Source organism: Miniopterus schreibersii (assembly GCF_964146895.1).
Source record: "Miniopterus schreibersii genome assembly, chromosome: 12".
NCBI lineage: Eukaryota > Metazoa > Chordata > Mammalia > Chiroptera > Miniopteridae > Miniopterus > Miniopterus schreibersii.
The window spans coordinates 71,807,503-71,831,923 of NC_138112.1; the positions used below are offsets into that span (position 1 = coordinate 71,807,503).

Consider the following 24,421-nt stretch of genomic DNA (forward strand, 5'->3'; position numbering starts at 1 on the left):
ACCCCCGCTGTTTCTGTGAACACTAGATGTTTGCATCCGCGCATCACCTGCAGATGTGGTTTTTTAAGGTGTTTCCAAGTATTTCTGTTGTCTGAGTTCGTGTGCACCTAAGCACACACACACGCACACACACGCACAACACACACACACACTCGCATGCACACACATGCACCATACATATACACACACACGCACAACACACACAGGCATGCACACACATGCACAACACACACTCGCACACACACATGCACCATACATATACATGCACACACATGCATAACATAGGTATGCACAACACACGTGCACAGCACACACGTGGACACATGCACAACACACGTGCACGCACACAGCACACATACACACGTGTGCAAATGCGCGCGCACACATGCACACACACACACACACCTCCCCACCATGACGGCTCCCACAGTGACCAGCACTGTTCCATGTTGTAGACCGACAAGGTGAAGCTGACCTGGAGAGACCGGTTCCCAGCCTACTTCACCAACTTGGTGTCCATCATCTTCATGGTAAGTTCCAGAAGGTGGAGGCGGGAGGACCTCAGGGAGCCTCTCCCTGCACCGGGATCGGCCGTCACCGCGGCAGGTGTCCTCTCGTGGGATGGCGCCCCTGGAATGGGAAGGAGCCGGAGTTCCCCAGTGGTCCCCAGGGGGGCTCCACATGCCCTGGGGTCGGTGAGATGATTTCCCGGGGTCCCCGATGCCCACCTTTCATTGTGACGGTGGCACGTTCATATAACTCTTCATTCCAACCAGATTTCACAGACATTGTTTAAGACGAAACTGAGAAGGCCCAGGAGCACATGCCCCAAAGGCACACGAGTGTCCCCTCTGAACAGGCTCTGGGCTCAGTGCTGGGATAACCTGAGGGTGGCATGGTCCCGGCCCGGAGCCTCCCCAGGGCTCACCTCGCAGGGCAGGGGGTGCGGGAAGCAGGAGACCGAGGCGCCGGGCAGAGAAGCAGCAGTGACCTTGCAGAAGGACCCGCGAGGAGGTGGCAGGAGGCAGGGAGGCTGGCTGGGCCCTTCCGCACCCCAGCAAGGAGCCCTTGGCTACATGTCACTTCCTTGGACGGCCTTTTGGGGAGCTTTAAGTTCCTCACATAAGGAGTGAGGCAGTGGGCAGCGTAGGGCTGGGCTGGCAGCTCCACAAAGCCACAGGACACTGGCTTCAGTGACCGCCTCACCCACCCTGTGCCTCCTCTCAGTCACAACGGGGCTGCTCCACCGCCAACATCGCCTCTGCTCTCCAGGCAGGGGGCAGGGTTAGGGCCAAGGGGAAGGAGCTTTCCAGAGACCTGCCCGCAACCTCTGCTTGTGTCTCACTGGTCAGACCATTTCCTGTGCCCCCTCTAGCTGCAGGGAAAGGGACGTGGGCGCATGTCACTCCCCAGCCCAGGCGGGATGGTGGGCAGGGAGCGAACTGGCCCTTGATGTCCTGGTGGCCCCATCGGATGCATCAGTGAGTTTTGTCGAGCCCTCAGGAGCTCCATTCACTGAATAGATTTTGGCTGCATGTCCACGATGTGCCCCGTGTTCCCCGTCCTAGAGGCACTGGAGTGACCACACCAGCCAGACCCCGGCCCTGGAGGCCCTTTCCTCCCAGAGGGGAACTGTACCCAGGTACCCAGGCAGGGAGGCTGCATCGGGCTCCCTGTCGCAGGGATGTGCCAACGCTTCCGCTGGGAGGGGAGCCGTGCTGAGTCACCCTGCAGGCCCCGCCGCCTTCTCTGCCCCTCTGCGCGCTGGCACAAGGGCATCTCCGAGGCCAGGGCGGGGCCTTCCCGGGAGGGGCCTCTTGGCAGGAGCCTGGGATGTTCCGAGGAAAGCCCTGTTCCCAGGCCCGGCGGGGAGTGTACCTGTACCTCCTACAGGGCGGCCCCTCCATGGGGGGGGGGGCCCACAGCCGTTTCTTGGGCAGGGTGTGGTCACCCGTTAGTCACCAGCAGAAGCAGAGTCACAGCCCGAAGTTCAAAATAAGAGCTTTGCTAGGAGACCCTGCTGACTGCGGTGTCCCTGAGAGGTGAACCCAGCTACAGATGCCCAGTGTACCCCGAGAGCCCCAGGACTGTCTCAGAGCCTCTCAGGACCGTCCTAGGGAGCCGGGGCCCCCTCCGCTCCCTGATGGGAGTAAATGTGCGAGCACACGGGGCACGCAGGGGGGAGCGGGAGGAGCGTGGAGCCTGCGTCTCTCGGTGTCCCCTTGCGGTCGGATTTGCAGGTGGCCTCAGCCCTAGGGCAGGACAGGGCGAGGACAGGGTCTTCTGGCCGAATGAGGGTCTTCAAGGAACAGGCAAAGGAAGTCAGACAGACAGGCAGCTCCACACGGAACAGACGTAACCGCAGCCAGCCCCCACCCCGGTCTCAGGCCGCCCCGACCCGAGCTTTATGGGACGTTCCAGTCCAGCAGCGGGTTTGGCAGGATAAGGGGCTCACTCCTGGGGACAAGCCAGAGGGTGTTGGTGGCTCCAGAGAGGTTGAGAAAAGGGGTTCGATCTGACTGTCCCAGCCAGGCCTGCAGCAGCGCCCACCCGGGATCAGACCACCCCGTCCCCCACCCACCCCCCTTAAACTGTGCTCCACCCAGGAGTGTCCCTGCGTCCGCACAGTCACCAGGTTGGGGGGAAGCCCCCTCCCGGTGGTCAGCCTGCCATCCATCGCCCAGCCGGGCTGGTGAATCCCAGCGTGTGTGCTGTGTGACCTGGCGGGTTCCCTGACCTCTCTGATCTTCCGTCTCTTCTGTAAAACAGAAGCTAGTCCCTCGCCCGTGTCTGTGGAGTTAACGCCACGAAGCCCCCACGCGTGGGGGGTGACGGGAAGCCTGGGGTGGGGGAAGGGCTGGGCTGGGGCACAGGGAGCGGGCCGGTGAGACCGGGCGGCCCAGCGGGCATCCCCTCCGCCTCTGCAGATCGCGGTGACCTTCGCCATCGTCCTCGGCGTGATCATCTACAGGATCTCCACCGCCGCCGCCTTGGCCATGAACTCCTCGCCCTCCGTGCGGTCCAACATCCGGGTCACGGTCACGGCCACGGCGGTCATCCTCAACCTGGTGGTCATCATCCTGCTGGACGAGGTCTACGGCTGCATCGCCCGCTGGCTCACGAGGATCGGTGAGCACGGCGCCCGGGCCGGGCCTCCCTCCTGCCGCGGGCCTGAGGCGCCGCCGCCTCCGAGCAGCCCACCGGGCCGAGGGCGCGGCCAGCCCGGCGTCTCAGCGGCCCGCTCTCGCCCTTCCAGAGGTCCCGAAGACCGAGAAGAGCTTCGAGGAGAGGCTCATCTTCAAGGCCTTCCTGCTGAAGTTCGTCAATTCCTACACCCCCATCTTCTACGTGGCTTTCTTCAAGGGCCGGTAGGACCCTCGCAGCCTGTCCCCCCCGGGCCCTCCCGGTGCCGTGGGGCTCCCCTCCCTGTGTCCTACCCGTGGGGCCACCTTGGCCCAGGACAGAGCAGTCAGCGTGGTTCTCACTGCCGCCGGGTGCTGGTTCCTGTAGGGCCGCGGTCAGCAGGGACCCCAAACAGCAGGCACCCTGGACAGCAGGGACCCCAGGGAGCAGGAACCCTGGATAATAGAGACCCCAGGGGGCAGGGACGCAGGCAGCAGGGACCCTGGGCAGTGGGGACCCCAGACAGAAGGAACCCTAGATAGCAGGGCCCTCGGCAGTGGGGACCCCAGATAACAAGGACCCCAGATAACAAGCACCCCAGATAACAAGGACCCCAGTGAGCTCCAGGTTCTTCCACAGTGGGTCGGAATGACTTGAGGGCGAGGGCTGTGGAGAAGGTGCGCGAAGTGTGGCTGCTGCCCAGCTCGATGCCCCAGGCTGGTGACAGGGTGAACCCCATGCCTGACCCTCGGAGTCATCCTGGGCTCGGAGAGGCCTGTGGCCCCCCCGCCCGAGACTCCCTACCACCCCTGGGGCTGGCAGGTCTGACCCCAGAGCCCCTCCCAAGGCATCATGTAATTTACAAGACCCTGGACTCTCCTCCCACCCGGGGGCCCCAGAGCCCCACCAAGGGGTCCAGGCCCCTGGAGCTGCCCCTCCGGGGGTCCCTCAGCCCGCACATCCCACAGGAGGCTGAGGGGCAGCCCCAGGAACCACCCCACCCCGCCTGACCCAGGGCCCTGGGGGTTCTGTGGCCCTGCCCTGGCGGGTGGCAGCCTGACCTTAGTCCCCTCCTGGGGTCCCTCCTTCTGTCCCCCCAGCCACTTGATGTCCTGTTACATTTCTTACCCCGCGTGGGTGTGGGAGCCACACAAGCACTGGACCAGCAGAAACCCCAGGGGTTGTTTTTTAGCCAATGGAACAGGCGGGGAGAAGCCTCTGTCTGCACTCGGGGCCGTGACTTCGGGAATCTCCGCTCTGCTCCCCCCTCCCTCTGGGGTCCCCAAGCCGGGTCCCTGCTCTCTAACTGCCTCCCAACCGTGACAGGTTCGTGGGACGCCCGGGCGACTACGTGTACATCTTCCGGTCGTTCCGCATGGAAGAGGTAAGGAGATGCTCGCGTCCCCCGGTGCCCCCTCCGCTCCGATTCCCCTCCTGTCCCCTGGGCACACGGGGCGGGTTCCCTATCAGGCGGCAGTTTCCCTCCTTCCCCTGGGGGTCCCTCTCCCCCCAGGTGGCGGCCTGGCTCTGACAGCATTAGGGGTGTCCGTACAGATTCCCCTAAAAGGAGCCTCTTCATATTTGGTGAAACGAAACGACACCGATATTTTTTCCCTTTTTCTATGAGGCCGTGAATGTTTTTCTCTTTGGTTAAGATGAGGGAAAAACTAAACTCAGCTACCTTCTCCTTAACACTGAGATGTAAAGGCCAAGCGGAGGCTTCAGAGCCTGCTGGGGACCCTGGTCTCAGGGGAAATGGTCAGCAGCTCAACTCCCAGAATAACTGGGCTTCTGGGAAAACAGGGGGTGTCTCCCTGATAAAGACCCTGCGAAACAGGGTAGAGAAGGTTGGGGTGGACATCAGGTACAGGGCGATCTAGTTGCCCAGGGCACAGCCTAGAGGTGCGACCCCTTGAGTGCCAGCCTCCGAACGTCCCGACCCGGGCCTCACCCACAGTGTCGGGTGTTTGGGAAGAGCCCAGCATTGCTCTCGGCTGTGACGCGCCCTTCACGTCGCTGGCGCCCCGTCGAACTCTTCGGTGTTTGAAGGAGTTGGGGACGTGCCTTTGTAGAATAGAATAAAGCCAAGGACATCACCATCTTCTTAATGACATGATGACTCTGCAAAGTAAACTTATAAAAAGATTTACCAGGGACTCAGAGAAGGGTCATCTGTACTCAGGGGGTCACCCAGTGTCCCCTGAGTTCTGTTTGCTCCGATGAGTTAAGCTCACCCGTCACACCTGCCCGGCCCCCAGCCTGAGGCCACACAAGCCCCTAAGGACAGGGCATTAGGCCTCGAAGAGGTGGCTGGCCGGCTCACCATGTGGCACCCCAACTATGTGGACCCCGGCCTGCGGGGCCGTGCAGGGCCTGTGGACAGGAAGCAGGTGCGAGGGGCAGGGCACTGGCCGTGGGCGAGGAGGGGAGCCCGAGATCAGCCCCAGCGCTGCCCGCCTGGCCCTGGCCTGTGCTCCCTCCCCGGGCCTGGTCCCGGCCCCAAGCCCACAGGCCAGGGGCACAGGCTCCCCGGGGGCCGAACGAAGTACCACAGACGGGGAGACTCAGCACAGCAGAAAGGGATTCTCTCACGGTTCTGGAGGCCGGGTGTCCAAAATCAAGGTGTCAGCAGGGCTGTATCCTTCCGAAGGTGGCGGGCGGGCTCCCCCAGGCCTCTCCCCCAGCTTCTGGGGGCCGCAGGCGAGCCTTGGGGCTCCCTCGCATGCGGACGCGTCACTGGGACTCTGCCTCCGGCTTCGCTCGGCCTCTCGGTGTGTCCGTCTCTCTTCTTATAAGGACACCAGTCACTGGACGGGAGCCCACTCTGCTCCCGTGTGACCTCATCTTAATGTGGTCACGTCTGCAGAGACCCTGTTTCCAAATAAGGCCCCATTCGGAGGTTCCGGGGTTAGGACGCGGACCCGGCTTTGCGGAGGATGGGATCGGGCCCACCCGCGAAGGCCGAGCTCCCCTCCCTGGGGGCTGCGGTTCCCTCCGTGTCCCGGGCGGGGCGGGGCGGGCCGGGGCGGGGTCTCACAGCTGCCCTCCCCGCAGTGCGCCCCGGGGGGCTGCCTGATGGAGCTCTGCATCCAGCTCAGCATCATCATGCTGGGCAAGCAGCTCATCCAGAACAACCTCTTCGAGATCGGCATCCCGTGAGTGCCGCGGGGCCAGGGGCGGGAGGGCGCCTGGCGCGGGGGGCCAGGGGCTGGGGGGAGGGCGGGGGGACACAGGGACATGGCGCGGACAGAGGGGGAGGACAGGGCAGTAACCACCCCATAGCGGAGGGGAGGGCGCCTGTGACTCGGCTCCCAGACGGGCTGGGGATGCGGGGCACCCACGGGTGCTGAGGTTGCGGGTGGAAGCTGGGCCTCCGTTCCCAGCATCCTTCAGGAACCGCGGCCGGGTCCCTCTTCAAGGCCCTGGGACTGGCTTCCTCTCTCCCAGGGTCCCTTAGGTACAGCCAGACCCCCAGCACCCTCAGGGATCCCCATGATTTTATTGATCTTCTTATTTATTGTTAACCTTCCCCCGAGGATATTTTATCTATTGCTTCTCAGAGTGGGAGGGAGGGGGAGAGGCAGAGAGAGAGACATCGATTGGTTGCCTCCCACACGTGCCCGACCAGGGCCGGGGATCGAACCGGCAGCCCAGGTGCGTGCCCTTGACCAGGCATCGAACCCGAGACGCCTCGGTGCACAGGGCGACGCTCTGACCTGAGCCACACCGGCCAGGGCCTCCCTGTGATTTCGGGCAGTCATCGCCCTTCCTGGGCCTCTGCTTCCTTATGTCGCAAACAAAACGGTGACCCTTGACCCTGCGTCTGGGGAAAGGGCAAAGGGGACCGTGGGCAGAGCAGCCCGGCCCAGGCCACAGCAAGGACGGCCCCGGGAGTCTGAAGCCCGGCGCCCGGTGCGGACCCTTGCCCCCGACTCCCGCCCGGCAGCCTGACTGAGGGCCGGGCCGTGGCGTTTTCAGGAAGATGAAGAAGTTCATCCGCTACCTGCGGCTGAAGCGCCAGAGCCCCGCCGCCCAGAGCGAGCACCTGAAGAGGAAGCAGCGGTACGAGGCGGACTTCACGCTGGAGCCCTTCGCGGGCCTCACCCCGGAGTACATGGAGATGAGTGAGCGCGGGCCGCGGGGCGGGCGGCCGGGGCGGCCCTCCACCCAGGGCCTGGTCGCCCGCACTGTCCCCGCAGGCCGCCAGGGCCCGGAGGATGCCCGGGCGGCGCGGAGCTCTCGGGCGGAGCGGGGGCAGATGGGGGAGGCCAGGTGCGGCCACCGGCAAGCACCCGGAGCCTCCCTGCCCGTCTCCCCTCCCCACCTCCTCCCTCCGCTCCGGCCACACAGGCCTCCCCTCTGTCACCTAGACACAGGTGGCCACTTGCACTAGCGGTGCCGGGAATGCTCTCCCCCTAATACCTGCATGACTCCCTCTGTCCCTTCCCCAGGAGTTGGCTCTGAATGTCCACCCCGGGGGGTCTCCCTGAGCATACTGCTGGGAGGGGGGAGCCCCGCCTTGCCCAGCCGCCCAGCTGCCCTCCCCTGCTTCACGGTTCCCATCACCCGCTGGCTGTCAGCTCCCCTCGTTCCTTTCTAGAGTCCCCCCTGCACCCAGAACAGGTCCAGGTACGCAGTGGGCCCTCAGTGCGTGTTGCTGGACGAACGGATGAGGGAGAGAGGGGTCCCGCGGGGGGTGCGCCCTGGCCGCCACGGACGGCTTATTTTAAATGCTGGTTCCCACCCCGCCTGCGTGGCTCAGCGGTCAGAGCATTGGCGGGAGCACTGAAAGTCAGAGGGATTGATGCCCGGTCAAGGGCATGCACGTGGGTAGTAGGTTCCATCCCTGGCCCCACCGGGGGCGCCTGTGGGAGGCAACCAATCAGTGTGTCTCTCACATCGATGTTTCTCTCTCGCTCTCTCCCTTCCTTCCACTCTCTCTAAACGTTAATGGGGAAAAAAATATCCTCGAGTGAGGATTAAAAATAAATTAAATAAAATAAAACAAACCCCTGGACAGACGGAGCCAGGCGCTGCTGCGGGAGGGAGGCGGGGAGGGCAGGGTGACCTCGGTGGGGGCGTCTGCTTCGTGGCCGGCGAGCCTTCCCTGTGCGCCCGTTGGCCCGGCTGGTCCATGAACGCGGCTCCCAGCTCCCCAGACGATCGCGCAGGGAGCCCCGGGCCATTGACTCGGAAGGGACAGAGCGCTGAGGCTTCAAACAAAGGGACAGTGTTGCGTTTGGATGAGGTTCTCCGTTTTCCGCTTGGATAAAAATCCAGGCTGAACCAGAGGCAGGTGGGCCGTTCAGCTCAGCCTGGGGCCGGGAGCAGGGCCGCCCCTGCTGCCCGCGTGGAGGGGAGGGGAGAGGCAGCCTGCGGTGGGCTGAGACGGAGGTTTCCCCAGATTTTCATTTCTGTGATGGCTGGAGGTTGAGTCCCATGGTCCCCCCTGGGTTTGATGAAATTAGATCTTGGGACAGGCTCCTCCTGCCCACCCAGGGGGCGGCCCACCCGTGCCCCACGCCTCACTGGGAAGCTGGGAGGACTTATATGGACCGGCTGGGCCAACGGGAGCACGGGGAAGGCTCGCGATAAAACAGAAGCCTCCACCCAAGGTCGCCCTGCCCCTCACCACCTCCCCACGCGGAACAGCGCCCACAGATTGCGTTTGCCCAGGGGTTTGTTTTATTTTTATTTATTTATTTATTTTAAATAGACCTTTATTGATTTCAGAGAGAGGAAGGAGAGGGAGAGAAACATCAATGATGAGAGAGTCACTGATCGGCTGCCTCCTGCATGCCCCCTGCTGGGGATCGAACCCGCAACCCGGGCGTATGCCCTGAACAGGAATCGAACCCCGATCGCCTGGATCCCAGGTCGATGCTCAACCGCTGAGCCATGCCCGGCTGGGCCCAGGGGTTTGTTTTAAAATCCACAGTCCCAGGTCTTGCCTGGCTCAGACCAGAGATGGGCCAGAGAACCAGCGTTTAAACTAAGCTCCTGCAGTGGCCAGGGGCGCCCCATCCGGGGCCCTCTGTGTGAGTCTTCCAGACCTCTGTCCTGTTCACCCAGGGGTCACTCTGCACCCGCTGCCCCTCTTCCCCTCGAGGCCCCCTAGGCTGGCACCCAGGGCATACAGGGGCCTGCACACAGGAAGCGAAGGCCCATCCGAGAATGGCCCATCCCTGCCCCAGCCCCATCGAGGCTCCAGCTTCCCTCCCACCCCCATTCCTGGCCCATCAGTGCAACAGGAGTGGGGGCGCCCATGGCCCCGGCCTCAGCAGCCCCCCCACCGGCCTGCACACTGAGCCTGCGTGCTGAGCTTGTCCTAGGGCCCCATCACCCCCAGAGCCTTCAGATAGGACCAGCGTCCACATGGAGCCCCCACCCCACCCCGCTGAGCTGACAATGGCCACACTCAGCTGCCCAGGCCCATGGTGACATTCTGTCCCTTCCTTGTTTACCGCCTGGCACGGGGCACCTTGGCCGGGTCCTGTGTGCAGTTCCTGGACCAGCAGCCCCACTCGGTCTGCTCAGCAACCTTTCCCTGTCCCCTCCGGTCGCCAGCCCTGTGCTGGCTGCAGCGCCCCCGGCAGACGCCGCAGAGGCAGGCGGCCTGCTCATGAGGAGTGAGAGGGAGGATCCTGAGGCAGGGGCCCTGTCGTCCTGGACAGTGGTGGTCCCTGCCTGGCTCCCCGGGGCCTGGTGGAAGGGGCCCTGGATGTGCTGGCAGGCCCCCCACGTCCAGGACCCTGTGGCTGATGGGAGCTTAGGGCCCTATTCGAGGTCCCTCCCAGCCCAGGCACGATGACCGAGGCTGGGCCTTGGCGCTCACGGGCCCTTTTCCCATTAGTAATGATTTCCTTTGCTTTTCAATTACAGTTTACATTCAGTATTACTTTGTATTATTTTTTTATTAAAAATTTCTAATGTTGACATAAGATTAAATGTGTGATAAGGGGATTCACTCCCATTGTTCAAGAGCCACACTCCCCGGTCACCGTCTTCCATGTGTGCAGGGAGCCCATGGGAGGGGTTGGGGTTAGGGTTTTAGGGTTAGGGTTTTAGGGTTAGGGTTAGGTTAGGGTTTTAGGGTTTTAGGGTTTTAGGGTTAGGGTTAGGGTTGAGGCAGGGCACCAGCCAGACCAAGTCGGTCAGCTCAGGGCTCGTGGGGCAGTGGACCCCCATGTAGGAGGCGGCGTGAGGCGTGCTGACAGTCCCCTCTCTCTACAGTCATCCAGTTTGGCTTCGTCACCTTGTTCGTGGCGTCCTTCCCCCTGGCCCCCCTGTTCGCGTTGCTGAATAACATCATCGAGATCCGCCTGGATGCCAAGAAGTTTGTCACGGAGCTGCGCAGGCCGGTGGCCGTCAGAGCCAAAGACATCGGTGAGTGACCCACGGGGCGGGTCAGAGCACGTGCCGGGGTTGGGGGAGCAAGAGCCAGAGCCATCAAAGTGGGGCCAGGCACGGGGCCCCCACGGCTCCTCGCTGCACCTTTCCTGGAAGGAGACTCAGAGACCCTGGGCGGGGGTGATGCAAGACCCCAAGGCTCCTTCACCCCCACCCCCACTCCCACCTCCCGACTCCTGAGATGTATTGGCCATGAGAATATTTGGGCAAGAGTTAGTCGCGGATATGTCTCAGCATCCACGGCCCCAGGTTCAAGCGCTGTCCTTCCCTTTGGTGACCCTCAGCATCCCCTCCCCAACCAGGACATCTGTGCGCACCACCCCCCAGAGCACAGAGCTAGACCGACGGGGAAGCTCATGTTAATTGCTTAACAAGGGCTTCCTATGTAGGGTATCATTTAATCATTTCATGTTCGCAAGAAAGAAAGGAAAGGAGGGAGGACCCCCCCCTTCCCCTGATGAAGGAAGACCATTGCCTGTAGGGGTCGGGGCTGAGGGGCAGCCCAAGCGCTTTAACCTTAAGTCTTTAAGGGGCTCCTCACCCGTGTGAACAAGAGGCTGGGCCTTGGGGGCTCACACATCTAATGTCAGCACAAGAAATAACTTTCTAATGGTTCTTGTGAAGTAGTGAGCTCCCCGTCACCAGAGGCATTTAAGCCAGTGTGGGTGCCTGCCTGTCCAGGGGTGGTGAGGGATGTGGGGACATCGGGTGGTGGGTCTCAGAGCCCCGTGCACCCCGGCCAGAGGCAGCCCGCACCGACAAGCACCCTGCCGTCTTATCTTAATACCTTGCCGGCTGGCTGTTTCAAGCCAGACTCACCCATGCTGCCGGCTACTTTTCCATCGTGACCTGTCAGCAAGGTGTTAAAGTCAGTCCGCTTAAACTGGGACCCAGTTTTCATGATGGGAGAAAAAAAAAAAAGTGTTGTGATTTTATCTTGAGTTAGAGAATTACAAAAATATTTTCATTATATCTGTTATGTAACAGTCGTATCGGGGACAGAACTTCAGTGCTAATTCTTGGAATGAATTGCATGCTGGAGATGTTGTCCTTTTACCAGAATAGAGACTGGGTAGCTGTGTGACAGGACACCCCGGGCCTTTCCCACGTAGGGTGTCAGTTACCCATTTCACCGTTTCGTAGCCCAGGTATGATGTTGCCACGATGCAGGGCCTCCATCAGCCCCGCCAGGAGCTCCTCTGTCCTCTTTGGAACTGCCCCCCGGCCATCCCATCCCTGTCCTTGGTCCGAGCCTGGGCCTCTGCTGGCCGGCCCACCCCCCGATGGTGGCCAGACCCGCCACCCCCACCATCCACCTCCGAGATGGCTGGGACTCCAGCTTCCGTCACAAGGGTGGTCTCTTGGGGTGAACTGTGGGAAATCTCCATCTCCCCGGCTCGGACATGGTCACGTGTCGGTGATTTCATCTGGTTCAGGAGCAACCCCACATTCGAGCTGTGGGATCCGTGGGGGGACCTGGGGCCCAGCTTTGAGAGGAGCCTGGAGACCCTGGCTTTCCATGGGGAGGGACGTGGGAGCCAGGACTCAAGTGTGGCGGCCACCACCCTCGTTCTGACACCTTAGCTTCCCTCCGTCTCAGCGCAGACGCCCTCCCTGCCCCTTCCCTGTAAGGTTCCGCGTGCGATTTGCAGCGGCTGCTGAGGCCCTTGAACTAGCTGGCGCTCCGAGTCCCTTCTGGCCCCTTCTGGCCCCTGGTTCTGCCTCGTCCGTGGCCCCCCCGACACGGTCCGAGCTCAGCACCCGAGCCTGTGAAAGCCCCCGGGAGTCAACGGTCAGTCTCCGTGGACCGGGAGGCCATGTCCTCGTGTCCAAGCAGCCAGGTCTCACACATTCTCATCTCACACGTTAAAATGTAAGAAGCCAGTCTTCGCTACGGGCCACCCAAACCCAGGCCGCGTTTGCAGGGCCCCTCTGGAGACTGAGACTCCGCAGCAGGCCCGTTATGCGCTGCGCCTGCTCCGCGGGCGACCCTGGCAAGTGGGCCTGGACTTGAACTTCTCCCGGGTGATCTGTGGTCGGGGCCTCCGAGGAGCCTCTTGAGGAAGGTTGGGCAGATCCTGGGTCCCACTTTCCAGATGGCAGACCGAGGCCAGGGGGGTGACAGAGCTGTGTCACCGGCTCTGCACACATCCACGAGGAGCGGATCCTTGAGAAGCTCCGATGGCACCAGAGGCCTCACCGGGCAGTGGGTGGCCTGCCAGGCGCCCCGGAGAGTCCCTGGGAAATCCGGAGCCCGGGCAGTGGCAGTAAAGGAGCGAGCATGGCCTCCCCGGCCCTCATTTCTTACAAAGGCCCGATTCTCAGGTGCCCGGAGGCCCCAGGCGAGTCCCCGGCAGGCAGGCGTGTGTTTGCCTTGGCGCCCGTTGTTTGGCAAAGCCCTCGCTGTCCCCTGCGGCAACATCCTAAAACTCTAAACCCACCAGGGGGAGAGGAGCCTGGGGCAGCCTCCGGCCTCCACGGTCCACTGCGGCCAGTGTTCCCACCGCAAGCGAGGCTTGGCCGCGGGCCTGCGGGGGCTTGGCTCGCAGCTGCTGGGTTTTTTCTGGTCCTGGCAGATCAGCCTCTCGCTTCCCGGTTCCTGTACGGTTGGTTGAAGACATAATCTGCTTCCTTTCACCGGTTTGCTTTGCTGTAAGCTTTCCTTGAAGAGGCTTTTGTATTCTCTCTGTGATCCATGCGGGGCCCCGAGGGGACAGAGGGCCCCAGTGGCCCCCGCGACCTGCACCCATGGGGTGGGGTGGCCGGGACAAGCTCTGCCACAAAGGCACGGCGCCCCGATTGCCCTGCCTGGGCATGGAGAGGGGGCGTGGCGATCGCCGCAGGGGACCCAGCCCTGTGCGTGGGAACCGGCTTCAGCTTCCAGCCCTGACCTCTGACACCAGATGAACGCGCTTCCTGCTCTCAGCCTCTTTCTGCAGAGCCTCCGGGTAACAAACTCCTGCCTGTATTCAGCTCCGGCGCTGCATGTGGTCAGGGGTGACTAAACACCTCCCTGTCGTGTTCTTGGAAATGGGGCTTAGGGCCTCTAGAGTGACAGAGGTGCCCAGAAGAAGGCAGCTTTGCCCTGCGAGGTTTCGTTAAGGAAACCCAGAGATTTTCCCCGAGAGCATCTTCCTGGCTCCTGGGGATCAGCACGCAGAGCGGTGGTTCCCGCTGTGGAGTGCGGCCAAGCGCCTGGGGGAGAGTCAGACCCCGAGACAGGCTGGTCTGGTGCCCTGGTGCCCTTAAGCACGACCCCATGATTCTGGTGTGGGGGTCTCACAGAAGACCACCGGCCACCACATGAAGACACTGTGGCACCTGTAGGACGGGCTTAGCTCCCAACTTCTGGAAAGCTCAGGCTGGCCCACCTGCTCCCTGCTGCCACGTTTCTTGGCTGATTGGGCCAGTCACTGGCCCGGCCACAGACCTGTCTCCTCGTGCTGAGCTCAGGGGCTGCCCCCCGCGGGAGCCCGCTACCCGGAGACCTCAGCCTTCCCCGGGCTCACCCGTGCCCAGCACCCCAGCTTGGAGATCTCAGACTTGGGCCCACAGGTGGCCTGCATGAACGAGTGAATGGTACCCATGGGAAAATGCTCTCACGGCCACGGAGCCACGTGCCTGTGACCCTGTTCCTGCTCTCAGGAGCCACAGCCAGCTTGTACCCGGATTAGGTCACAGCTCCCATGGGTGCAGGGACTGCTGATGCAGGCATGGTCGGTCGCTGCTGTCACAGAATTGTCACAGGCCGGGCTGGGGGGGGCAAGAGAGCTCAGCATCTCACACGCTGGCCTCGGTGCTGCCCCAAGCCCATGGTTTCTAGCTTCGGGGCCACAGGGACCTGAACTCATGTCTCTGCAGACCATCAGCATGCACCCCCAAAACAGGGCTAGGAGGCGCCCCAGGAGCTCACTGTTCTCCCGGCCTGAAGCAGCCTCCACCCCGGGTAGAGAAACTCCACCCCCCCCCCCCATTCTTCAGTAATGACAATGACACTAACGGGCCTCGGGCCTCTCCTGCCCTTTCCAAGAAGCACCAGTTATCGTCCGTCTCAAATCTGGCTCAGCAACAGGGTTCCTGGCCCAACAGGACTGGGTTAGGGTGGGGTGGGGATCAGGCAGGGGGTGCTGGGCCCCTTCCCAGGAGTCACAGCGTGGAGGCCCTAACTGGCAGGGCCTGCTCTGCGCCCCCAGATAAGGTGCCTCCTTCCTGGGCCCATGGAGGAGCTCAAGCTGCTCCTGGTGCAGGGCGGCGATCCTCTGCCCACCTGGGACCAGGTGCTATGGGAAATGGTCATTATACCCAGGACGTGACCCAGCCTCACCCACCGGGGGCCCTGGCTTTGCTCTCTGACCCCGTCACTACTTCAGGCCGGTCCCAAAATACGGACAGATGCCCGGCCGGTGTGGCTCAGGGGTTGCGTGTCAACCTAGGATCCAGGAGATCGCAGTTCAGTTCCCGGTCAGGGCACATGCCCGGGTTGTGGGCTCGATCCCCAGCAGGGGGCATATAGGAGGCAGCCGATCAGTGACTCTCATCATTGATGTTTCTCTCTCTCTTTCCCTCTCCCGTCCTCTCTCTGAAATCAATAAAAACATATTTTTAAAAGTATGTATATATAGAGACAGAAAAAAAGAGCTGTCTAATAGTGCTAGGCACCAAACCTCATGGGCTCGGGCCAAGTTTCCATGCCGTGGGCTCATATGGGCGGGAGCTACACCTGAATCAAACCTTTGTCTTTCTAGAAAAAAGGCATTGTCTAAACCAGTTAGTATATAAACAGGTTCCCGGGGGCTTGTTCGGGACACTTAAGGGCCAGCTGGTTTTAAGCACCTCGTTTAGAAGCTACGATTTGCTTACAAACAGCTGATGGAGCTGCAGGAGCCACGCGCAGGCTCGGGCGTCAGCAGGTGTCCGAGGGCCCCCAGACCGGCCTGCCAGCCGGAGGCCCGAGACCAGCTGCGGGAGCCTCTCTAACCCTGTGCTTCTCCCGCCCCGCCCCAGGAATCTGGTACAACATTCTCAGAGGCGTCGGGAAGCTTGCCGTCATCATCAACGTAAGTGACATCCGTCGGGCAAAGGGAGGCCCTGGCAGAGCTGCCGGGCAGCTGGGCACCCTCTGCCTCCAACCTGGGTGCGGCTGCAGGCTGGTGGCAGCGTCTCCTCTTTGTTAGTGTCCCTTGGTCGTGTTGAGACGTTGTGGGGGGCTCTGGGCGGGAATCACAAATTCTCCTCAACTTTTTTCTGCCACCTTGAGTGAAAGTCTCCTGCATGCCCACCTTGACCCCTAAGTCCACTCTCTCCCCAGAGTCCTGAGAACAAACGAGAGCGAGAGAGACGGAGAGACATTGAGAGAGATTCCTCATAGGCAATTATTCTGCTGGTGTGTGTTTTTTAAAAAAAAAAAAAGTGCCCTGGCTAGTGTGGCTAAGTGGTTAGAGCGTCAGCCTGGGCACCAGAGGGTCGCAGGTTCGATTCCCAGCCAAGAACATGTGCTTGGTTTGGTCCCCAGTAGGGGGTGCACACGAGGCAGCCGATAGATGTTTCCCTAAACTCTCTCTCCCTCTCCCTCTCTCTCTAAAAGTCAATAAAAAAATCTTTTAAAAAAATTGAAAACAAGGTCTGAGGATTGTCCAGTGGGTGTTGTCAGCCCTGTGTGGCAAAAAGAAAATAGAGGCACAGAGAGGTTAGGTGACTTGCCCGAGGCCACACAGCCAGTAAGAGGCTGCCAGCATTCATCCCACGCCTTCCCGCTCCTCCGGCCGCCAGGGGGGCTGACAGGAGCGCCCCCAACCCCCCTTCATCTGTTCACTGGGCGTCTCGATCACATTGCTAACTCCGGGCAGGGTGTGTCGCGTGGCCGGGCCCAGCACGCAGGACCCACGCTCACCCCCGTTGTGCCCGCCCAGGCGTTTGTGATCTCCTTCACGTCCGACTTCATCCCCCGCCTGGTGTACCTCTACATGTACAGCAAGAACGGGACCATGCACGGCTTCGTCAACCATACCCTCTCCTCCTTCAACGTCAGCGACTTCCAGGATGGCACAGCCCCCAACGACCCCCTGGACCTGGGCTACGAGGTGCACATCTGCAGGTACTGCTGCTCGCCCCTCTCTGTGAAGAGCCCTGTTGGCTGGGTTTCGGGGAGAAGCCGGTTCGAGCCAGGATTCTTTCAGGGGCAAGTCACAGAGCAGCTCAATCTTGCTTCAGGAAAAAAAAAAATCCCTTAGTACCTTTAACTACGAAGTCCATGACAGCTTCAGGCACGGCTGGATCCAGGCGCCAGAGCTTGCCATCGGGCCTTCTCCAGGTGCTGCCTCCCAACTTTGTTTCCTCCGTGCTGGCATCATCTCCTGGGTGGCAGAACGGCCCCCCAGGAGCTCCTGCTTTGTACCCTCCCCTCCGCGGCCCCAGTGGCAGGAATGTCTCTTGCCCAGTAGTCAGGAAAAGCCCAGGACCGAGTCCACTGGACTTTGCAGGTGTGGCTGGTGCCGTTGCAACAGCAGACACTCCTGGTGGCCCTGAGTGATCAGGGAACAGTGACGTGGTGCCCCGTGTGCTCTGTGTCAGGGAGGGGACCGTGTTTCAACACACACACAGGTGGGCACATAAACCCGAGAAAGGGCAGGGCGACCCATTCCACCCCCTGCCTGGTCCTACCGCAGGCAGGTGTCCCAGGGGCCAGGCGGGCGGAGCCCGAGCCCCGTCACTCAGGAGCACCGACACCTTCACACTGAACATTCGTGCCAAGGACACCCTCGGGCTTGACCTACTTAACTAAACGGGAATTTTAGAGGCAGAGTGATTAAGAGGAAAGAAGGGGGGGTCTGTGGTCCTTTCATTAGGACCCCCCCTCAGAGGTGCCAGTGCTGGTGTCTGTGGGGTCAGCCTTGGGTTTGAGGATCAGGAAGCGGGTCACAGGCCTTGGTTAAGGAAGCAGCCCCCCGTCCCATGCATCAGTGGGGGTGTCCTGGCCGCTCGGGGCTGAAGACAAGAAGACAGGGCGAAGGCCCGTATTTTTAAGTGTCTTGTTGCTTTCCCCCCGTGGAGGCGGAACCCCGTGGGCCAGACCGCTGCACTCCCGGGAATTCGAGTTTAGCCAGGTCCACCCTGTCCTCTGGCCGTGATCACGGGCTGCAGGTGCTGGGAGCCCCACGCCTGCACCGGCCGCACCCATGTCAACCCACCTCCTAGAGGAGCTGGCAGCGGGAGGCGTGGCGCCCAGCCCAGCCCGGGGCTGTGGGTGTGAGAGAGGCGGCGTAGCAGAGCCGAGAGCTGTGATGCTGCTGGCTGCCACCTGTGCCTGCACTAAAACAGGCCTGTCTCATGGGAGGCTCGCAGCCATCCCCACAGAGGACATGATCATTACTACCCTCCCCGGGCAGCTAGCAGGTGGCTGAGGAGAGCCAAGCCAGGAAAAAATAAGATCATCTCTGATGGAGGTCAGTGCAGGGGGTGGCATCTGGACAGGTCTGTAAGTGGGCTTTGAGGGATGCATAGGAGTTTGCCAGGTGACCCAAACACATTTCCCAGTGTCCCGGTGCAGCAGGCCTTGAGCACAGAAAGAAGAGGGAGGAGAAACGTGTGTGGCTTCTGATGCTGGGAGAGCACGGGCTGCCTGTTCCCATCGGAGTTCGGGTTGTGCAACTTTCATGTCGCTCAGCAGCTGGCACCAGACTGTGTTCCCAGCCCAGTCCTATCTCTGGGGTTGGCAGCTCAGCCTTCCCGTCTAGCTCATTCCAGACGTAAAGCTCTGTGGGTGAGGGGCCCTGTCTGTTGCGTTCCCTGCTGAATCTGCACCCTGGATGGGGGTCTGGCATGTAGTAGCTGCTCAATAAATGCCCATGATGGGAATAAGTGAGGGAATGCCAGACAGAGGCCAGAGAGGCCAGGTGATGGCGCAGGGGTACACAGCAAGGCAGTTCCTGGTTCTGGGTGCAGGCCAGGCTGCTGTGCTCACAGAGCCAGGTGCCACCCCTCCTGGTCTCTAACATCAGCTTTTCAGGGACCAGCGGGGGTCCCTCACCTGGAAACTGTGGGGTTTTTCTCAGCGCGTTTCCAGTGCAGAGTGGTGTCAGCCCCTTTAAGCCGAAGCGCCCTCTGAATTCAGGGAGCAGCTGGATGGGCCTAGGTGGAGACAGGACCTCGGGCTCTGTCCTGGGCATCTCTGGACCTCTGTGAAAGAGGAAGGGAACGGAGAGAACTGAAGCTCAGGAGGTGCCCGTCACGCCCACTGGTGGAACGGTGGACAGACAATAAATAAAGATCATCTCGGAATGAGGGACAGAGGCAGGGCCTGGGGGGGGGGGGGGGGCTGTGAGGAGCTGGTCTCTCCCAGCAGGAAGTCAATAGGCAACATCTGAACTTGATAACCGGGAAGGGGGCGGACAGGTATCAGGCAGAGGTAAGGGGGTAACAGCCAGGAGGCCGCAGGCGCTGGGCCCCGAGGGGCAGTTGCCTGACAGGCCCCGACCACCCCACTTGTATGCAGGCCACCTTGAGAAAATGTTTTGTATTTCCATTTGCTTCCCCACAAAGGGGACGGACCGGGCAGGTGGTTTTCGAACTGGGTTTCAGGGGACCCCGCCTGGATTTTGTGGACAGTGGGGGCTGGGGGGAGGTTAGGGGGAGCCAGGCTTAGGGCACCCCACCCACTTCAGCCAGGGAAGCCCGCTTGCTCTGTGTGATCTACCGGGGCTTCAGGTGGGGCTTCTTTTGGATAAAAGGGTTTCACCTGATGGTCGCAGAGCCCGCTCTGTGTGCCCACGGCGGGGACTTTCTGGGCCCTCATTTCCTCAAAGCCCCTGGGCCCCGTCAGCCCACAGTGGTCCCTGGCCACCTCCTCCAACACGAGAGGGACTCCCTGCCCCCCGGGATGACTGGGCTGCCCCCACTGCCTCTCCCCTGGTGCTCAGGCGCCCAGGGCGCTGGCAGAACCCCGAGGGCCTCTGGCAGCCCCCGACTCCTGCGGCATTTGCAGGTACAAAGACTACCGGGAGCCCCCGTGGTCGGAACACAAGTACGACATCTCCAAGGACTTCTGGGCCGTCCTGGCGGCGCGGCTGGCCTTCGTCATTGTCTTCCAGGTACGTCGGGCCCCTGCACCCAGGAGTTTGAGAATTCACGTCAGACAGGGTGAGAGAGGCCGGAGCTGGCCGGCCTCAGGGCTCAGCGCCTGGAGACCTGGGGACGTGCCCACGGAGTCATCCGTCAGTTTAAGTTCCACCCGTGTGTGTGCTGTTTTTATTTTATTTTCCTAATTTCTTTAAAGCCTGGTACTTGTCTTACTTGGTGATGCGTGACCAGCGGGTCATGTCTGAAGCCTCCCAGCCACGGAATCCAGAATCCTTCAGAGACGGTTCCTATTTACGGAGCTCAGAGTCTTTCAAGAAGGGTGGCCGCCCTGGCCGGGTGGCTCAGGTTGGGTTAGAGCGTTGTCCCAATACGCCAAGGTTGAGGGTTCGATCCCCGGTCAAGGCACATACAAGAATTGAACCCATGGCCCTGGCCGGTGCGGCTCAGTTGGTTGGGTGTCGTCCCATGCCTCAGAAGGCCGCAGGTTCGCTTCCCGGCCGTCAGGACACATGCCCCATTGCAGGCTGGATCCCCAGTGGCGGGGCGTGCAGGGGGCAGCCGTTCAGGGTTTCGCTCTCAGGTTGATGTTTCTCTCTCTCCCCCTCTCCCTTCCTCTCTCTCTAAAAGTCAATTTAAAAATATTTTTAAAAAAGAAAGAATTCAACCAATGAATGCATAAACAATGGAACAAATCGATGTTCCCCCCCTTTTCTCCCTCTCTCAAAATCAATAAATAAACATTTATTAAAAAGAAGGCTGGCAAGCATGTCCCAAGGGGCTGCTGGCTGGTTTCCTGCCTTGGTGATACCTTCTGGAAAACCAGGGCCAGGAGCTCAAAGGTGGTGCCCACGGGGTCACTGGCAGGGGGGTGGCGCTGCCGGGTGGGCAGAGGTGGGGAGCCTTCCCCGGGGCCCTCCTCCCCACGCCCACCCGCTGACTCTCCCTCCAGAACCTGGTCATGTTCATGAGCGACTTCGTGGACTGGGTCATCCCGGACATCCCCAAGGACATCAGCCAGCAGGTCCACAAGCAGAAGGTGCTCATGGTCGAGCTGTTCATGCGGGAGGAGCAGGGAAAGCAGCAGCTGCTGGACACGTGGATGGAGAGGGCCCCGAGGAAGGACGCGCCGTGCAACAACCACAGCCCCGGAGCCGGCCAGGACGGCCCCGAGTACCGCGGGGGGGCCCTGTAGCGCCCCGCCACCTCTCCGGGCAGCGGCGCCCCACCCCCACCAGGTCCGGTGGCTCCTGCGTTTGCGGCAAACCTTGACGGCCACCTTCTGATAGGACAACATTTTTTTAAATCTTTTTTCTGTTGTTGGTTTTTTTTTTTTCTTCCCCTTGTTTTTGCACAAAACCATTACGCAGGGAATTTTTTTATCTTTTCTATTCAAGGTTAATCAGTGATTGCTGGGCTGGGGCGATCGCACAGCTGGGGCCTGCGCTTTGCAGCCGCGGGTCTGGCCCCGGCGTCTCCTCCGGGGCGGCGGAGAGCAGAGGGGTCCCCGACACACCTTCCTCAATCCTTCTGGTGCCCTGACAGGTGCTGCCGGCCTGCCAGGCACCGGGCACCTGCTGGTGCCGCGTGGAAAGAGACCAGAGACTTGGTCGAGGAGCGAGCCGTTTGAGGCCCGGCCCCCGAGACCGCCCGCCTCTAGGTCGGGAGAGCGGGCCAGTGTTCGCCGCTTGCCCGTGGTTCCGAGTCGGGCGCTCTGGCCAGGACAGGTGGCCGGCCCGTGGGTCAGCGGGCGTGGGAGCGGCCGGCTTACTCCCGGAGAGCCAGCGGGCGCAGGGCCCGAGGGAGCCGGCGACCAGCCCGTTGGGGGTCCCCACCGTCAGCTACACACCTGCCCACCCCAGCGAGCCGACCTCACAGCTGTCATTTTCCTGGGGGGGCGGAAAACCCGGGACAGGACCACAGACAGCGAGAGGTCACTCGGAGGCATCTCTGGGGGGACAGGGTCTCGGGAAGTCCTACGGCTCCCAGGGGGTCCGTCGACAGCTGTAGGATATTTATTGAGTTTTTTTCAATCTACTCTACGGTGGATTTGAGGGGTTTTTCCTGTAGCTCAAAGGTGGAAGGAATTTCTTTTACTAGTTAACCAGATATCGTTGAGAGGAATTTAAGATACTGTTACTACCAAAGATTTTTATGAATAAAGGCCTCTATTTTGGTAACACTTCTCTACATTTTTACTCCCAGGAATGTTCCTGTTGGACAGTTAGGATTTTAAAAGCTCGTGCAGACAGGTCTCGCGGGTGGCGGGGACCGGATTTGCAGGTAGACTGGCTGGAGGCTCCCCCGAGCTCCTCGGGCGCCCAGGGGCGCAGGGAGAGCGGTCTCTGCGCGGGGAGGCGGGAGGCACGCGCTCGGCTTCAGCCCGGGGCGGCGCGGGGCTGACGCTCCTCGATCCTCCAGCTGCCAACTCCGCCAGGGCCCGCAGGCCGCCGCGATGTCCTTTGTTTGCTGAAATCGCACGATCGGGATGCTTGTGTTCTCGTGTACAGGAAGTCATTGGAAACGGGGGTTTTGTATATGAATCTTGTATTAAAAACCAGGTGATTACCAAAAATCCTTTCACGGAAACCATTTTTTTTAAGTGACTGTGCACAGATCCGGAGGGCGGTGGCTCGACATTCTCCTGAGTAAATGTGGGTGGGTGACACTTTCCTCACTGAACGCTGTCCGGTGACATCTGCCCGAGGGAGCTCCCGAGGTGTCTCCTATGTCCTGAGCCCCGTGGCTGAGCTGTGAATTTGGGCCGGACTTAGAGGCACCGTTTCCTTTGGTGATGGACACATGACATGCTCTAGGTGTTCCTGAGACTTCCTCTCTCTGTGGGTATGTGTGTGCATGTGTGTGCATGCATGTGTCTGTGTGCACGTGTGTGCAGGGGCTTGCGTGTGCATGTGTGTGCATGCATGTGTCCGTGTACACGTGTGTGCAGGGGCTTGCGCGTGCATATGCGTTTGTGTGTGCCTCTGCGTGTGCACGTGTCGGGGTTTGTGCATGCACATATGTGCATGTTTGTATGTGCTTGTATGCATGTGTGTGTGCACATGTGTGTCAGGATGGGAGTTGTCACACCTTCCCAACAGCCTCTTCCATGAGCCCCAAATCCTGACCCCTGACCCCACCAACCCAACAGAGTAGCACTGGGGATTTCACGGAGCTAAACTTCCCCCCCAGCCTTTCGGGGACTGGCCCACAGTCGCCAGTGTTTTCATTTGGGTAAGTGGGACACCTGTTTTTCAACCACCACCTAGAGCCACCATCATTTCATGAAAGAAGGGACATTTGTTAGCAACAAACATCAGCGGGCAGCACAGCCCTGTGAGCTGGGATAGACGGATGGACGGACAGGCGGACAGACAGGTGGGTAGACGGATGGGTGATGGATAAGCGGGTGGGTGGGTAGATGGGTGAATGGGTGCGTGGATGACAGGCAGACAGACTGACAACCGAGCTTTTCTGCCTTTGAGCTGAGTGGACCTTGGAATGGGCTGGCAGGGGTGTTGGTGGAGGGGGTCGGGGTGCCTGGAAGGTAAGGTCTCATGCCTCTGCCCGCAGCACACAGCCCACCCTCCCACAGCCTTTGGAAGAGGAGCCCCCCCGGGCACTGACTGGGCGGCACAGGAACCTCAGCCAGCCCTCCTCGGGCGGCGTGAGCCCCGCGGCCAGGACCCTGGGGCGCACCTGGGAAAGGCAGCCTTGTGAAACTGAGGCCTGGTTTCCTCAGCTCTGCCGTTATTTATCCACTGTGATCCATTCTCACTCTCCCCTTCCCTTCCCCTGTACCCCTACCCCCCCATTTTTATAGACATGCGACCCAAAACTGCACGCACCTTAAGTGCACAACCACATGGCCCCCCCCACACACACCTCTGTAGCCAGGACTCAGAAGCAGGGTGTCGTGGCACCTCGGAAGCCTCCCTGGGGGCTCCCTCCCGGTCACCCCTCCGCACCCAGCTGTAGCCAGGGTCCTGACGGAAGTCCACGCTGGGCCACAAACGCCGTCCCTGGTTTGGCTTGTTGGTGGCTGCCGCCCTCTGCCGCCCGCCTGAGGCTCTGCACGCGGAGGAAAAGGCCCAGCTGGGGGGCAGCGCCGCCTACCTGTCTGCTCTCCGGGCAAATGACCACGAATGTAGTGGCTTCGAACAACGCACGTTGATTAACCCCTAGTTCCATAAGTGAGACGTCTGGCCAGGTCTCACGGGGCCGACGTCAAGGTGTCGGCAGGGCCGGCCCCTCCCGCAATCTCCGAGCCAGCGATGGCGGGGCGTCCTTCCTTCTCAAGCCGCCACCTCTCTAGTTAGATTGGGTCCCCCGGAATAATCCAGGATAAACCCCCCTCTCGAAATCCTTAATCTTCATCACACCTGCAGAACCGCCCCTGCCGGGAGAACTAACCTACTCCCAGGCCTGGGGTTTGGATGTGGACATCTTGGGGGCGCGGTGTTATTCTGGCCGCCACATACCCCTGCCCCCCAGGAAGGAGGCTTTTTCTTTAGGAAAAAAAACTACCCCCAAGCAAAGCTCAGAATCCTCATGAATGAGAGAGACCAAAACAGACCCAAAAAGGGGGAAACAAAAGAGCTGAGGGGTGGAGACAGAAACAGGGAGGTGAACAACTCTGCTGCTCAGCCGCACAAATGACCGATTTGCATCCAGGAAACCAGTGAAACATGCCTTTATTTCTCCTTAAAACACGCTAACATGGAAGAAAAACCTGTACACTGGACCTCATCAAAAGCTAAAACTTCTGTGCGCCAAAGGACACAACAGCGTGAAACGGTATTTCACGCAATGGCAG

The 24,421-nt window shown here is 60.9% G+C and overlaps 1 protein-coding gene across 2 annotated transcripts in view; it reads left to right on the forward strand.

Annotated features, from left to right (window-relative positions):
* Positions 1-22,175, forward strand: part of ANO1 (anoctamin 1) — a 119,618-nt gene extending 97,443 nt beyond the window's left edge. For both annotated transcript variants that reach the window (XM_081154003.1, XM_081154004.1), the window contains 11 exons: positions 456-530; positions 2,928-3,129; positions 3,257-3,368; positions 4,450-4,507; positions 6,178-6,278; positions 7,102-7,247; positions 10,357-10,509; positions 15,538-15,590; positions 16,443-16,627; positions 19,514-19,619; positions 20,558-22,175. In XM_081154003.1, the coding sequence (XP_081010129.1) occupies positions 456-530; positions 2,928-3,129; positions 3,257-3,368; positions 4,450-4,507; positions 6,178-6,278; positions 7,102-7,247; positions 10,357-10,509; positions 15,538-15,590; positions 16,443-16,627; positions 19,514-19,619; positions 20,558-20,800 (1,434 nt within the window). In that variant the 3' untranslated portion in view covers positions 20,801-22,175. The remainder of the gene's footprint in view (positions 1-455; positions 531-2,927; positions 3,130-3,256; positions 3,369-4,449; positions 4,508-6,177; positions 6,279-7,101; positions 7,248-10,356; positions 10,510-15,537; positions 15,591-16,442; positions 16,628-19,513; positions 19,620-20,557) is intronic.
* The last annotated feature ends 2,246 nt before the right edge of the window (positions 22,176-24,421 follow it).